The 14,383-nt window shown below is 42.7% G+C and overlaps 1 protein-coding gene across 1 annotated transcript in view; it reads left to right on the top strand.

Annotated features, from left to right (window-relative positions):
- The window catches only part of ADARB2 (adenosine deaminase RNA specific B2 (inactive)), a 306,026-nt gene extending 296,477 nt beyond the window's left edge, over window positions 1-9,549 (top strand). Inside the window, exons 9-10 of the mRNA XM_071560806.1 lie at window positions 4,125-4,303; window positions 6,053-9,549. Coding sequence (XP_071416907.1) covers window positions 4,125-4,303; window positions 6,053-6,229 — 356 coding nt within the window. The 3' untranslated portion in view covers window positions 6,230-9,549. The remainder of the gene's footprint in view (window positions 1-4,124; window positions 4,304-6,052) is intronic.
- Window positions 9,550-14,383: the final 4,834 nt, after the last annotated feature.

Here is a 14,383-nt window from a genome sequence, read left to right as displayed (position 1 = left end):
TGTTATTGTGATAACACAGCCCTGGCTGCCAGAAGCCTCTACATCTCACACTGGGAAAGTGGATCTCATCCTATGCCAGCCCTAACTCGTTATAAGTGCACCCATAGGTTAAGGTCAAAGGCACACACACTTTCACTGCATCCGGAGGATGTACAGGGAAACCCACTTGAACTGTAGAGGGCTGAAAAGACAGTAAGGGATTTTCTAAGAGATTTCACAACAGAACAGAAATTTCTTTCCTGGGCTGGTCTTGCGCAGTAAAAGCAATGGGTCATACTTGGCCCATGTATGTATGTATGTCCAAGAATTGTTGCCAGAGATTTCAAGGCAATTAGAAATGCATCAGAGGGACCTTTGTGCCACTTTAAGTATCTGCATGTTTCAGAGCTCTCTTCTACCTTCTGAGACACTTCTGTTTGGAAAAGCATTTTCCTTGCTTTTGCTTGTGTTTGTGGGTTTTCCTCAGCTTGGGATCAGTGGGAGGAATCTGTCTGTCTCTGTCTGCATTGTTTTTGTCTCTAAAGCCATTATTTGTAATCTTCCCTCCCCCACAAATCCTGGGGAGCCAATGCTGATTAAAATTTACATAACTGAGTCTTATGCTGCATTTCTTTTTCCTGGGAAACTGTGCTGACAGCATATCCAGTGACTAAGGAGATGAGCACCAAGCAAAAGACATGCTGAATGCACTAGAGTCCAGACCTCCACAATCTCAGCCAGGCAACTCCACCTCCCACACTTGTCTCGGAGATCAGGCCAGCCAAGGATTGCAAGAATCCTTAAATTATAGGGATGTCAATTATTTTGTCACTTGATCATAGCAGTACAAACATTTCAATGGAGAGGGGAGTCATGGTGTGTGATGAGTTATCCTGAGATTGACTGAAAAATAATCACTGAAGTTTTCCACTCACACCAGTCCCAGCCAGATGGAACTCCATTCATTCACTGAGATTACTCTTGGATGTATTTTTAGAAGAAAGAAAAGCCCTGTGTATTTTTTATATCCTGTTCTCTTGAGACTGAGGCTGTTCTAAAGGGTATCCTGAAGAGGCATGAAGTTTTGCTGGCAGAGAGAGGAGAATGAGAACAGATTTCAATTCATGTCCCACTGTACTCAAATTCATATTATTTGTGCAAAGACATTTCATTTCCTTACAGTTTCTGTGGTATTCTGTTGTACCCTGTTTTGTAGATTTCAAGGAGGATCTTTTACATAAAGATAAAATAATCTAGTTATTTGAATGTTACCTTCCAAATAAAATCAGAACAATTGAATCAAAAGAAAAATATGGAAGGAGTGTTTAAAAATTATTTTAAAACCAACAGAGAATAGATCCAGGCTCTATATTTGTGTCTGTCATGAGTATCATGGGTGTTTTCATTAAAACCTCTTCTCTTGCATTTGGAAAACTATGTGAAAATATCTTCTACTTAATAAAATATTTGTACTTATATATGATAGCTATGAAGAAAAAGCATGAAAGCCAAAACAGCCCAGAGGGGTGTCCAAGCACTGGAGCAAGCCTGGATCCCAGTCCAGGATCAAAGAGAGGTCCCAGGCTGGGCAGGGGTGCACAGTGCCCATCTGATGGGCACCCACAATCTGCTCTGCCCTCTGAGCAGCCTTTCCTTCTGTTCCTCTTGTCAGTGCTTTCACAACATTTTTATTCATTTAGTGGCCTGTAGCAACTTTGCATGGTGGCGTGTTTGCCATCAGGTTTTTTGGCACTCAGATTCTCTGAGCTTTTGGGTGCTATCTCAACGGAGAGTGGTGCATAGTGTCAAACAGCTGATTTTGATCTGTTTGCATCTTGTTCTGTGTAGAGGCACTTGAACAGCATCACAGAGCTATCTGATTTTCAAGCTCTCAGTTTAAATCCTGTTGCCTAGGTGAACTGGAGTTTTAGATGCAGACTGATCTGTTATCTCAGGGGGGAAAAAATTGAAAGAGGTATTAATACAACATGAATGTGTTTACAAATCCTGGATGAGGTTATGACTTAGCTGTAATTCTCTTCTACACACGATAGCCAGTTCAGTCCCAGTGACTGAGATGATTTCTGCTCTTCTAGCTTTGTCACCAGTACAAAGTGGTTGTGCCATATAATTTTTTCCCTTCAGTAGCCACCTTTCTCTCTCTTTGTGTGCTGAGTACCATCTGACTCTTGCAACTTCCTCCCAGGGTGGAGGAGGCAAGGAGAGAGACTGAGCATATCCCTCACTGGCATTGCTTCCCATGATGCTGAGGGGCCCCAAGCAAGACTCAGGGGCTGCCTACAGAGGCAACATTCTGGCCACCACAGATCCTCCCCAGCCCTCTGCTTCTCTCATGGTGTCTTTCAGGAGCTTACCAAGCTCAACACATTCAGCACAGTGACAGGTGCTGCATTCCCACCAGCTCCCATCTCCTCCCATTCTGCCTGAGACCAGCAGATGCTCATAGTGTGAATCTATTTAGAAAATGGGATCCCTAAGTGAGAAGGAGCACTTTGGAAAGGAGGGGCTTTGATGTCTTTTCTTTAATCTCCTTCTCTCTGAACAGCGCATATCAGCACTTCTACCTCTCTGCAAAAGTTCTTTGTAATTCTCTCAGCAGAAAATGCAAAGGACCTTTCTCTGCTGCCCTCCACCTAGGAGCGATAAAAGCAGTTTCCACCAAGCTGTGCAAACCATGAGCTGTCTGGAGCTGCTGCAGTCAAGGGCTCTAGCAGGAGCTGCCATTTGGAAACAGAGACCCAGCCCTGGCACTGGTCTGTGCTGGGGTGGCTGTGCCAGGCAGCTTCTGCCTACCAACACAGTCCCCACCTGCCTGCTCACCACAGTGGCTTTTGTTGTCCAGGTTTTCAGGCTAGTGGTCCAAGCAGGAAATTAACAGAGAGTGACACAACAGCTGGATCCAGAGACATCACCCAGTGCACCTATCCCAATGCCCATGTATTTAAAAATATTCAGACTGCTTCAGGTCACTCTGTCTTTTCCAGAGTGAAAGCTCTCAGTGTTGCTTCTTTGCTCCAAAAGCACTAATGAGCAGGGCAAGGCAGAGCTCACTTCCTTGAATTTGTCCTCTGCTGGAAAATAAACCAACCACTTTCTTTTTTCCTGGTATTTTTTTTCTTGCAAAGACTAATCCTTCCCTGGTTTCAGGTGCAAGAAATGAGAAAGGTACAGGAGTCATGGAAAGGCTGAGCTACACTAAATTGTTAAAAAGAGGCAGGAGCTTACCTGATTAAAAATAACTCACATACACACCCATGCCTGATCTTTTAGCCCTGGTCTGCATTTAGAGCCAAAGGAGATCTCACCCATGAAGGCAGTGTCTCAGTATGTGGCTCAGGTGTCCAAAATTGGCCATATGAATGACACTAAGGTCATGCAGTCACCACAGGTGACTCCAAACATCAACATTGCAGCTGTCTAAAATTTAAAAAGATGCATTTTTCACTTAAAGATGGCCAAAATATTGCTGTTAGGACACTAACGAGCTCTTGAAGAGATTGTGCTTCTGTACAGGGCAGTAATCTTGCAGGCAGACACAAGGCTGGGACCAAAAGTATTCTGGATAAGTTAGTGATGTCTACAAGTTCATTATTAACTTTGATCTAATAATCTCTTTGGGATAATGAAGTGTACGTTTTGTATTTTCTTATGTCCTGTTTATTTCCCCTGTGATCTAGATATCCCATCACAACAAAGACCCTGGTAGTTAATAGCAGATAAATATGCTGGACTGTGGAAAGCTCACCTGAAGGAACTCATGGGCAAAAGCACTTTACTGCTTAGTCCCTTCTAAAAACCTGTTATTCCATTAAAGTCTTTTTGAAAGATTTCACTCAGAAACTGTCACACTGTTGTCAACAGCTCACACTACAATCCAAAAGCTTTCCTTAGGCTAATGAAAGGTTTGCCTGCAAAGTGGAAAAAATCTGTAGGAATTGCTAAATTATGTCTCTCCAAGGTCCTTGGTCTGGTAACATTTAACCAATGGTGACAAGAGTATGTGCAGTGCACAGAGCCAGCAGGTTCACTCCAGGATGTCTCATGTGCCACAACAACCCACCACATGCTAGCAGTCTCTGAATGCTTTGAACACCGGAGATTACTGGTGTCCTTCTTTCCTTCAGGGATTAGCCATGCGGATGCTCGGCAGCCTGGAAAATCTCCCAGCTTCAGCGTGAACTGGGTTGTGGGGAACGCTGACCTGGAGGTTATCAATGCCACAACTGGGAAGAGGACCTGCGGGAGTCCCTCACGGCTCTGCAAGCACATGTTCTTCACTCGCTGGGCAAAGCTTCATGGCAAGGTAGGTCTGACGCACCAAGAGGTGTGCCAGTAGTTATCCTGCAGTCCATGCAGAGTGAGAGATGAAAACAAGAAAATATTATTTTATTAAGAGCCAAAACCTCTTTCCTATTGGGAAATGTGTGGAAATGAATGAGGCAGAGCAATGGTAGGGAAGTCTGGAGATGCTCGCACCAATAAAGTCATTAAGGAAGGCAAATGAACCTACAGGGTGGGAAGGTTTGAGGACAAGCCTAAAAGGATTGTTCTGCTCTGCTGGAGACCCCCAGGGAAGGAGTCTGATGGGACTTGTCTCATCCCAGGCAGTGGTGTGGTCTGTCCTAGCAGGGACCCTGAGCCTTGAGAGGAGCAGAAGAGACCAACCTGGGCTTTGTGCACAGGGCTTGATCACAGTTCAGTGACACAAGTCCCAGCCCATTTTCTGCATGGAAGATGGGAAGTGGGGCAAGAAGCAGTCCCAGATCCAGGAGTGATCCTCACAGGAACAAAACGGGGGCAATGGCTGGAACTGTGACCAGGAGAGCTGGACTGCATCTGGCTCACACCAGGGATGAGGTTGGGGTGAGCAGGAGGGAATAACTTGTGGCTGAACCGGGCACTTTGCTCATGACAAAACAAAGCATTTGATAACATCATCCGTATCCACCTCTGGGGAACAAAGGGAACAAAGAGGCAGCCAGAGGGAAGAAACTGCCACCAGTCCAGGTTGTGGCCCAGTGACATGCAGGCTGGCAGCGTTGCCCTCCCTTGCTGTCTGGGCCAGTGCAGCCCAATGGAGTGCTGTCACACACAGCCCATTGCAAGGAGCATGTTCACTTTCTACTTTAATCTGTCTCTCAGAATTTCTCCTGTTTAGAGAGAAGGAAAAGAGCACTGTTTGCTCTCCAGGCTGTGCTTTGAGAGTGCCATTCCTTACAGGGTGTTATTCCCCTGCCTTTAAGCACTGGACATTAACCCAATTTCTTGTTCCAAGGCATTTTTCAGACTTTAGTTTCTTTTGTAGAACATCAGAGCTTTACTGCTGGTTTGACACTGTAGAGACTCAGGCAGGTCAGAACAGTCTGTTTATTTAGTCCCTCTGCAGAAGGAAGGGTGCTCGCTCCTGTGTGTCCTTCCGGGAGATGAGAGGCACTGGAAACATGGTGTTGTGTGAAGTATCTCCTGGTGTATGACTCCAGTGCTCCAACAGAACACTTGGATTTCCCACACCAGCACAAAGCCTGATGCCTCATTTCTACCCTGTACCGGGCATGTTTCACAGCATTTCCAACAATTACAGATTACAAAGGGTAAATGGGTGTGGAAGGTGACCCTCCTTCTTCTATCTCTTGGCATTACTTGGAAGCACTGAGCTGCTGCACTTCCTAGGTTAAACCAAATACATTATTTAAAGATCTCTAGAAAGCATTTTTTTCCTTTTTGCCCCTAAAAATCATCTTAACCTAGAAGGAGCATCATACCTTTGTAGAACACACCAAGATTTGCTACTGCCTATACCCAGTCCAAGGCACAGCTGTCACCCCTTTGCTCCTTGAAATGGCTCAAAACCATGTCACTGGCATTTATTGCTCCCCAGTTTTTTTGTTGTTAAACTAAAAGCAAACACCCAAAGCACAGTGATATTTTGTTTTTTGCTTATGAAATGTAAGAAGATTATACAGCTACTGAAGCCTCCTGTTTCTTTTGGCTCATCTGTTGTTTTTTTATTATTATTTGATTTTTTTCCCCTTCCCTGATTTTTGTTCTGCAGCTGAGCACACGAGTACCAAGCCATGGAGACATGCCATCAGTGTACAGCGAGGCAAAGCTGGTGGCTCAGACATACCAGTCTGTTAAGCAGCAGCTGTTTAAAGCATTTCAGAAAGCTGGTCTGGGCACCTGGGTGAAGAAACCCCCAGAGCAAGATCAGTTCCTACTAACTGTGTAAATCACTCAACATCTTTGCTACACAACTGGATCAAATCAGCTGGTGAGAAGGCAAGGCAGGATGCATGAGCAGAGAGAATTGAAGCAGTTTGAGATTTAATAGCAACCTCCGTGGGAATATTTGCTTTTAGTTCTGTATTGGAAATACATAAGTAGAAATGTGTCTGATGCACTGAACTCAACTTTAGAAAACTGCTTTTTCATGATCCCTTCCCAAGAATGTACCTGCCCAAATTATAATGCCATCCCCACCAAGATTCTGCTTTTCATTGTTTATTGCTGTTGGTTATTACTGATTTGAGGTGTTAGTGGGCCACCTGTCTGATCGAAATTAGAGTTTGTTTTCCCTCACACAATCAGTGCGAGTCATCACTGAATAATGGAAAATAGTGAGCAGAGATGGAAGTACCCTGGGCACACAGCATGACAGCAGCTCTCAGAGCATCCATAATCATCCACAAATAAAAGGTGTCTAACCACTATGCAAAAATCATTCTGTTAGCTGCCTAAATCTTTGAGAAGGAATTTGGACCTGAAATATATCCAGCATTTTTAAACTCTATTTTCCACTGCTGGCTCTGAGCACAAACCCAGGTGTCAGGATGTCCTTGGTTTTTACATGTTTTCCCCCTGATGCCTTGGACAAACCACTTCCCACCAAATCTTCAATGCTGGTCACAAGCTTTGCATGCTGCAGATTTTACTTTTCTCAACCCAGTTCATCATGCATGCCCTTTAGACACCAACCAGGATGCAGATGCTTATCAAGAGGGCTATTCAAGCCTGTGCTGCCTGAAGGCTGGTGTGACAATGCTCTTGGCTGTGGATCTTCAGGTAGGTGCCTAAAATTGGGCAGGCTGCAGCCAGCACCCAGAGCATCAGATTTCCAAGCTTCTGATGATCCACAGCTCTGAATTAAGTGGGTGTGAGCTCAGGATGCTACATGAATCTGGGTTGGGTACCCATAACTAAGACATCCCCAAATGAGAGAGTACATTTGATAGTCGGCTCTTTCCTGCCTGTTTCTTCAGCTGTCAAATGGGGATAATAATGCTTAAATGCTTCACACCTAAGGCACTTGGCAGGATCAAAATGCTCTGGTCATACGCAACAGCGTAAGCCAGATTCTGACACTCTTGCAGTGACTTTTACCTCCCCGTACAGTCCAATTGACATAAGCACAGCATATGCAACTACAGGCTTGGGTAAGGTCTTACTCAGTGCACGAGCTTTCAGATTCCAGCTCTGTGTAAATGCCAAGTGTTATTATTATTATTATTCATGCTCATCGGCAGCCTGAAAAGCAGATGAGGTTTTTCACTTAGGAGAGAAGTATCACCCGGCAGTTAAATATTTTTTTCATAGCTGTGGTTGGGTCTGATACAATCTCATCTTTGAACTACCCTAAACTTCATCAGAATGCAGAAGATACAGTTGTGAGAGAACTGAGCTTCGATAGCCCCACTGTAAAACCAACCTTCAAACACCCTGTACATTTCTCTAATTTTGGGGGGTTTTAGATGACAGGATTTGCGGGTATATAACTACTGTTTTCTTTTTATTCCTGTGATTCTCTTTAAATCTGTATATAACATGCTGCTACAGATTTGTGATAATTGTCTTGGTATTTTCTCAGAACTGTCAAGCTGAGTTACTTTTCAAACAACACAAGGCTCATATTTTTCCATGTAATTTCCTTTACACGGGAAACTGTTCCTATCAATAAAGATAGATGCTCTTTGTATAGGGTTTATCATGTTTGGAGAGCCATATACAGTAAATACATTGTTTATTGATGCCCACAATAGGATAGCTACAGTATTTTGATGAGATTTTATTTTTAGATTATAAACTACAAGATGTATCTATAGTGTCTTGTATAAAAACAATTGTGATAAACTAGAATTTTTAAATTAGATAAAATAAAGCTCTCCCCTTCCAGAATCCTTTCCAACAAAATAATACATTCCATATTAACTACCAAAAATATTTAACAAAATATCCTTAGAGTAGAAATAGTTTAAAAAAAATAAAATAAAATAAAAACAAACAACCAAAAATCTGAGATGTTTCTAATATGGAAATACCTTGTGGTAGCCTCTTTGTCAATACTATGACCACTTTTTCAGGTCTTCTGGTTAACATTCAGAATACTTTTGGCACCTTCTGGAGCTTCCAGGTACCTCCACATGGTCCTGTCCTCTAACGCAGCTGTCACTGATGCAGATGTCCAGTGTGATCTGGGCAGCAGAGGTGCCCAGAGGGGCAGTGGGCAGGCAGGGGTCAGGCCCATGACAGGATGTGCAGGACAAGCTGCAGGTGACATTGGCCTTGGTGGTTCCAGGAGCCCTGGCTTCTCCCACCAAGGGAGAGAAACCACCGGGCAACCAGAGAGGAGGACAAGGTTTCTCATGCAGAGATCCACAGGGCAGGGGGAAGCATGTCTTCTTTTCCTCTCCAATTTCATCCTTATCTAGCACACAGGAGACCTCAGTGGCTCTTCCTTACATCTCCCTGCCCTCATTTATCCTCCTCCAGTCGTGGCATGACGTCAACTCAACTAATGCACATAGTTCCACAGGCTGGTGTTGCAGCTACTGTGACAACAAAGCACCATGCCTGGTTATTTTTAAGAGCATTAAAGTGTGATAGGACTGAATTAACCTTTGTTGAAAGAAATACATAAATGCAACCTTAGATTGAGCTGCCAGAATGAGTTTAGTATTGGGAACCAAACAGAGTCCCCACTGCAAGTGGACATCAGCTGATTTCATTGAAGGCAGCGGAGTTGTACCTGCTTGCACTAGGGTTGAATATGACCTTAAATATCTACTTCTTCTCATTATGTGCAGAGACAGTGTGAAGGGACCTCATCCCAAAAGCACATGTGACCCACATAGAGCAGTTTCTGAAGCAAAGAGAAAAATGCTCAGTAGTAGTTCTATAGTGAAGATTCTGTACATAAGACGCATGAGTGAATGGCAATACTGTACTAATGGATGTACATTTGTAATATTTGTAAAAAAAAAACACAAAAGACAACAAAAGAAAATAAATCTGAATTTACATATGTGAATTTGCTGCTAAGTTCTGTAAATTGCACTTCAGTGATACCTGATAAGTGAATGTTTCTGTTAAGTGAATAAAATGCCAAGTAAAATTGTTCTTTCACTGTTGACCATTTTTCACTATGATTTAGCAATCAATTGGAATGTGCTCCAGAATGCTAGTATGTATTTTTACACACACCTACTGTTGATCAACAGACCTGTTCTTACTCAGTTTGGTTTCAATGTATCGTGAGAATCACACACTTGTTTTGAGAGGGATGTGCCTGCTGATGTCAATGAAGCCATAAAGGGACACAGTGTTATCCTGACAGAAGAGTGAACTGGGTATATCTCCAATTTGATCTTTCCAGATTACTTTCAAATATCTTTCTTAATAAAAAGGAAATACATTTTTGCAAACTCACACTGCATGGGACTTGGTGTGTAAAGCTGCTTAAGAAAACTGAAGTGATGAACAAAAAGGTCAGTACCTCTCTACACATTTCTGCTTCATTGGTGGAGTGGCCTTGGATTATTCTTGCTTTGAATGATCAGTATTCAGCTACAGCAGACTAAATTTACACTGAGCCCAAACAACACCATCCCCACAAAGGTTTAAAATGCACTGTTGTATGAGCATCCCCTGGTGCCTTGAGGTGATTTCCCTTAGTCAGTCCTTATAGAGGTCACTGATGTTACCAAAGCATCCAAAGCCTTTTAACAGCACTGTCAAAGTATGAATACACTAGCAGTGAAAATTGGAAAGAGATTTCCGTGTCTCTTTCCTTGTGAAGATATGTTTCCAAAATGAAATTGAGACCAGCACAAGGAGCCCCACCAGCTCACTGGCCCCACATCTCTTTGCTTGCTCTTGTTGAAGAAGTTGGTGCTGGACCCTCACAGACCATCCCATGGGTTTCATTCCCCAGCAAGGGCTATGCATAGCTTTATTTTTAAGTGGAGACTTTGCTGCAGTTGTATTTCCTTCACTTGGATCTATGTCATTAGGTATTTGGGCAGGAAAAGGAGGAGGGGGAAAAAGAAGGCATTGGTAGGGTGAAGTTGCTTGTGTGGAAAAAAATCACTTTGAGTTTACCTGATTCTGTCAACCATTGTGGACTTCTGCCTTGAGCAAAAAAAGCCACAGATTCTCAGCATTTGTCAGTCTCAAAGTGTATTTGCACACATCAATTTTACTGCTTTAACTGGATATAGGTAAAGCAAACCCCACAGTGTCAGCCTCACCACAGCCTTCCCTATCAATAGAAATGATCCTGGCAGTGTAATACTGTCCTAAACAGACTGGAAAGAAGCTACACCAATAGAAAGGCAGTTTGTGCCACTATCCACCCTCAAGATGATGAGCTTATTTTTGTGTTAAAAAATGTGAACACCCAGATTCTTCACTTGGAAAAAGCTGTGCTCAGCATTGGCTTTCTTCATACAGAGGCTCTGGAGAGGACGTGCTGAGAATAGCCCTGGAGCAGATGCAGGGAACAAGCACAGCTTTGGCCATGAAGGCCAAGGGTGGAGGTGAGAAGGTCTCTGTGGGGGCTTCCCATAGCCTGGCTGTCCCTCTGCCCACTCCTGGGCAGTATGCCCATGGCTGAGAGCATAGCAGGGAGGCTGCCACCCTCTTTTCTCCTCCCAAAGTAGCTGCTACTGCCTGACCATAGAACACACCGTGACACAATTTGGCTGCTGAAAACAACTACAAAGCAGTCATTAGGGCGAATTGTATGGATGGATTCCGTGTTTAATCTCATTAAGTTTAAAGGCTAAATACCAGAATTGCATTTAAAACTTTACAGGTGTTCACCCAGGCATCATCAGGCACAGTTCCTTCTTTTCCAACTGCATATTGGAAAAACAACAGCATAAAACAAGAGGATATATTGACGAATAGAGGATTCAGAGAAGTGCCTGTTTCTCAAATAAAACAAATAAGTCCTTCTGTTGCAGTTAAACCTTGATAGCCATGCTTGAGTGTTGAAGAATGAAATGGCAATTTAAGAGCTTTTTAAGCTTTTTGATTCATTACCATTCTGCCTACAGTCCAGCCTTAATACTTGATTACTTTGGCTGGTTTCAGCTTGATCATGTGGATATACCAGTTTCTCTGGAAACCTGGATAAAGTCAGAGAAAATTTGAGACTTTTTAAAGAGTAGCAACAGTCAGGCTGGATGCAAACAGAAAAAAACCACCAAACTACACAAAGACATACAGACAAATGCATACCCATAGACACATGTGGTTTCTCAGTACTCCAAGGCCTCCTGAATAAATGGCGTGGCCTTGGAGAAAGGAGATTAATAATCATTTCCTTTTCAGCAATGAAATAGTTGTGCTCAAATGCTTCATTCAGCCTGGCTTTCCTGGTAATTAAATCCTCTATTAGAGAAGTTTATGTTCTATTTTATCAACTTCCTTTCCAATACAGAATTACTACCACTAGACCATTAAAGTCTCATTCTGCCACAGAAAGGAAAAGTCCTGTTCATTGTCCTCTGGCCCTGAACAGATGCTTTTACAGCCTATAATGCCATGAAATGATCCAAGTCAAGAGGAGACGACTCCTTCATTTACACTCAAATTTACCAAAAAATACCTCTCCCAAAGGAAAATAAAGATGTAAAGAATGGTACATATTGTTGGGTTTGACCAGTTCCTCTGACAGGCTATTTGGTGCCTACTGCTCCATGCCTTGCAACCTCAAAGTCATGCTCAGATGTTTGCATGGGCTATATTTGACACACCATGAAGGAAGTGGTGCAGGAGCAGTACCCTTCCTTCCTGACACCACCAGCCCAACTACACCCAGCCCTGCCTTCTATGGCACACTGTTAATTACTAATTGCTTTTATTGTGTTTTATTTTAACAACTGAATTAAGTTGTTTACTCAAGAGTGTGAACTCTTAAATCTAAAAGACAACACATTTTTACTGTGTATTCTAAAATAAATTGCTTTTTCTAAAGCAAATTGTTTGTTCACATCCTGGTCTCAGTGGTAAACAGAAGTAGTTACAGGAGTAACATCATCCCTTGACACCCAAGCTCCTAAAATTCTGACCGTCACACAGGATAGTGGGGCTTGGGCTCCTAAATCTCAGATTTCAGTGGGAGGCAAGATGAAATTCAAAATGGATTTGCTAACCTACCTCTCACTGTCAACACTAAACCCCACATGATGGGGTACCCAACCTCTGCTCAGGCTCCGATGATAAATGTCCTGTAGAACCTACACATCTTCTTCTGGGCATGCCTTGACTTGGCTGCCTGGTGTGTGGTGAGGTGTTGATCCCCATCATGCTTTGACCTCTCCAGATTCATGAACTACACCAACACTTTCTGCTTGTGATCCTCTCAAAACCTCTACAAGATCACATCCCAGCAAAACAGGAGTGTCCTTTTGCATTGAACAACTCAATGGATAAACCCCTCAGGCTGCAGTTAAAGGGACAGGTAAGCATCACAACCACCAGAAAGTCAGGCACTGGAGAAAAAAGTGTGAACAAGGTGTGTTTCATCTTTATATCATTTCACAAGATACAGAAGAAACTAAATTATTTGTCTTTATAATATAATAATGTTGGCATGAGACAGAACAAAAATAACTTGATAATATAACTGGTTTGGGAATACTTACCTGGGAAGAGAGCAGACCTGAGCTCTTGTCTAGATTTTACCCTCTGAAATGAGGAAGAGATGAACAAGTGAAGACCCTCAGATGGGGGAGCAGTTTCGTGCCAGGCAACATGTTCACACCACAGGAAAAACCTCCTTTGTTCCAAGGTCATTTTCACCTTAACCACTTCATCTTCTCAGAGGACAGGTGTTTAGTTTGAATCCATGTTCTAAGCTCCTCTGTATGGAGAAAAGTGGCTGCATAAGGTGATTCATGCCACCTTAAATAGTGTCTATGAGATGTGGAGAACTTGCCCTCTCAAGGTTCTGGCTTCTCCCACTGATGAGAGAATCTGGACTCCTGTATTCAGAGACCCGGGCCTGGGGTGGTGATTCCCAGCCAAAGCATCTGCAAGTCACAGGGCTTTCTGTTTCTCCATTTTGAAAACTAGCAATTATTCCTTGTCTCAGGAAGCTGGCTTTTGAGTATTAATAACATCAGGCTGTAAGAAAAGAATACAGTAAATATATATATGCAACAGACTGACCTGCTTTTAAAATTGTGTGAACATTTTTGCGTTCTGTAAAAGAGACATTCCAGCCATCAGTTTTGACAGTTGACTAAATTAACATATATTGTACCTATTTAGAGGTATAGTGAAGGATTTTATTCTTAACATAGCTTTGCTGCCATTGAAATCATTGAAAGGGTCATTACTGGTAGCAAGCAACAGGGTTAGGTTGATACCAAATTCATGTTTCAACTTGAGAGCTAAGAGTATTAATTCCATGTAAATCTTTTTTTGCCAAATCGTCATTCCTAGCCCTGACACATCTGTACACACTGGAAAACTGAAATCATACATCACTGCCACCTGAGCCTTTGCATTAGAATTTCCTTGTGGTGGCTCAGCATTTCCCAGCTCTACTTTTTTCATCTGACCCAGTACCTCTTTGACCCTCTAGCAAGTGAAAATACATTTGAAGAACCTTTCCCATTATTTGGAACATTTGCTGTACAAGTTCTGTTCTGTTTTCCTAAAATATTCTTTCATCTTCTTTTTCAGTTACTTAAGGGGTGAGGCACAGATCAGAAGTAGCTAAATTGTACATCAATTTGTCTCATCACCTACTGGTCTTTCCTGAGGAACTGTGGCAAAACAGAAGATTGAATCATTCTATAAATTACCCTGTAAATAACTAAAAATGTTAGTGAAATACAAAAAAAAATGGCTTACTAAAAGGAATTGTCCAACTAAGCTAAAACTCTGCCACCTAAATGCAAATCTATTGACTTCAAAGGACTTAGAGTAGTGCAACTGAGCAGAATTCAGCTTATGAAGGGAATTAAGGGGTTAAGGTCACAGGGAAAAGGTACATGAAAAGACTTCATCATTTCCTCTCCTTGTGCTTTCACAGAGCCACTCAATGATTTGCACCACTGAGCGCCGAATCAGCCTGCGAGTGTCTCCAGACAAG

The sequence above is a fragment of the Pithys albifrons genome, chromosome 7 (assembly GCF_047495875.1).
Source record: "Pithys albifrons albifrons isolate INPA30051 chromosome 7, PitAlb_v1, whole genome shotgun sequence".
In the NCBI taxonomy this organism is placed as follows: Eukaryota; Metazoa; Chordata; class Aves; order Passeriformes; family Thamnophilidae; genus Pithys; species Pithys albifrons.
Note: the sequence above shows the minus strand (reverse complement) of the source record. Positions and strands in the feature narration are given on the sequence as shown.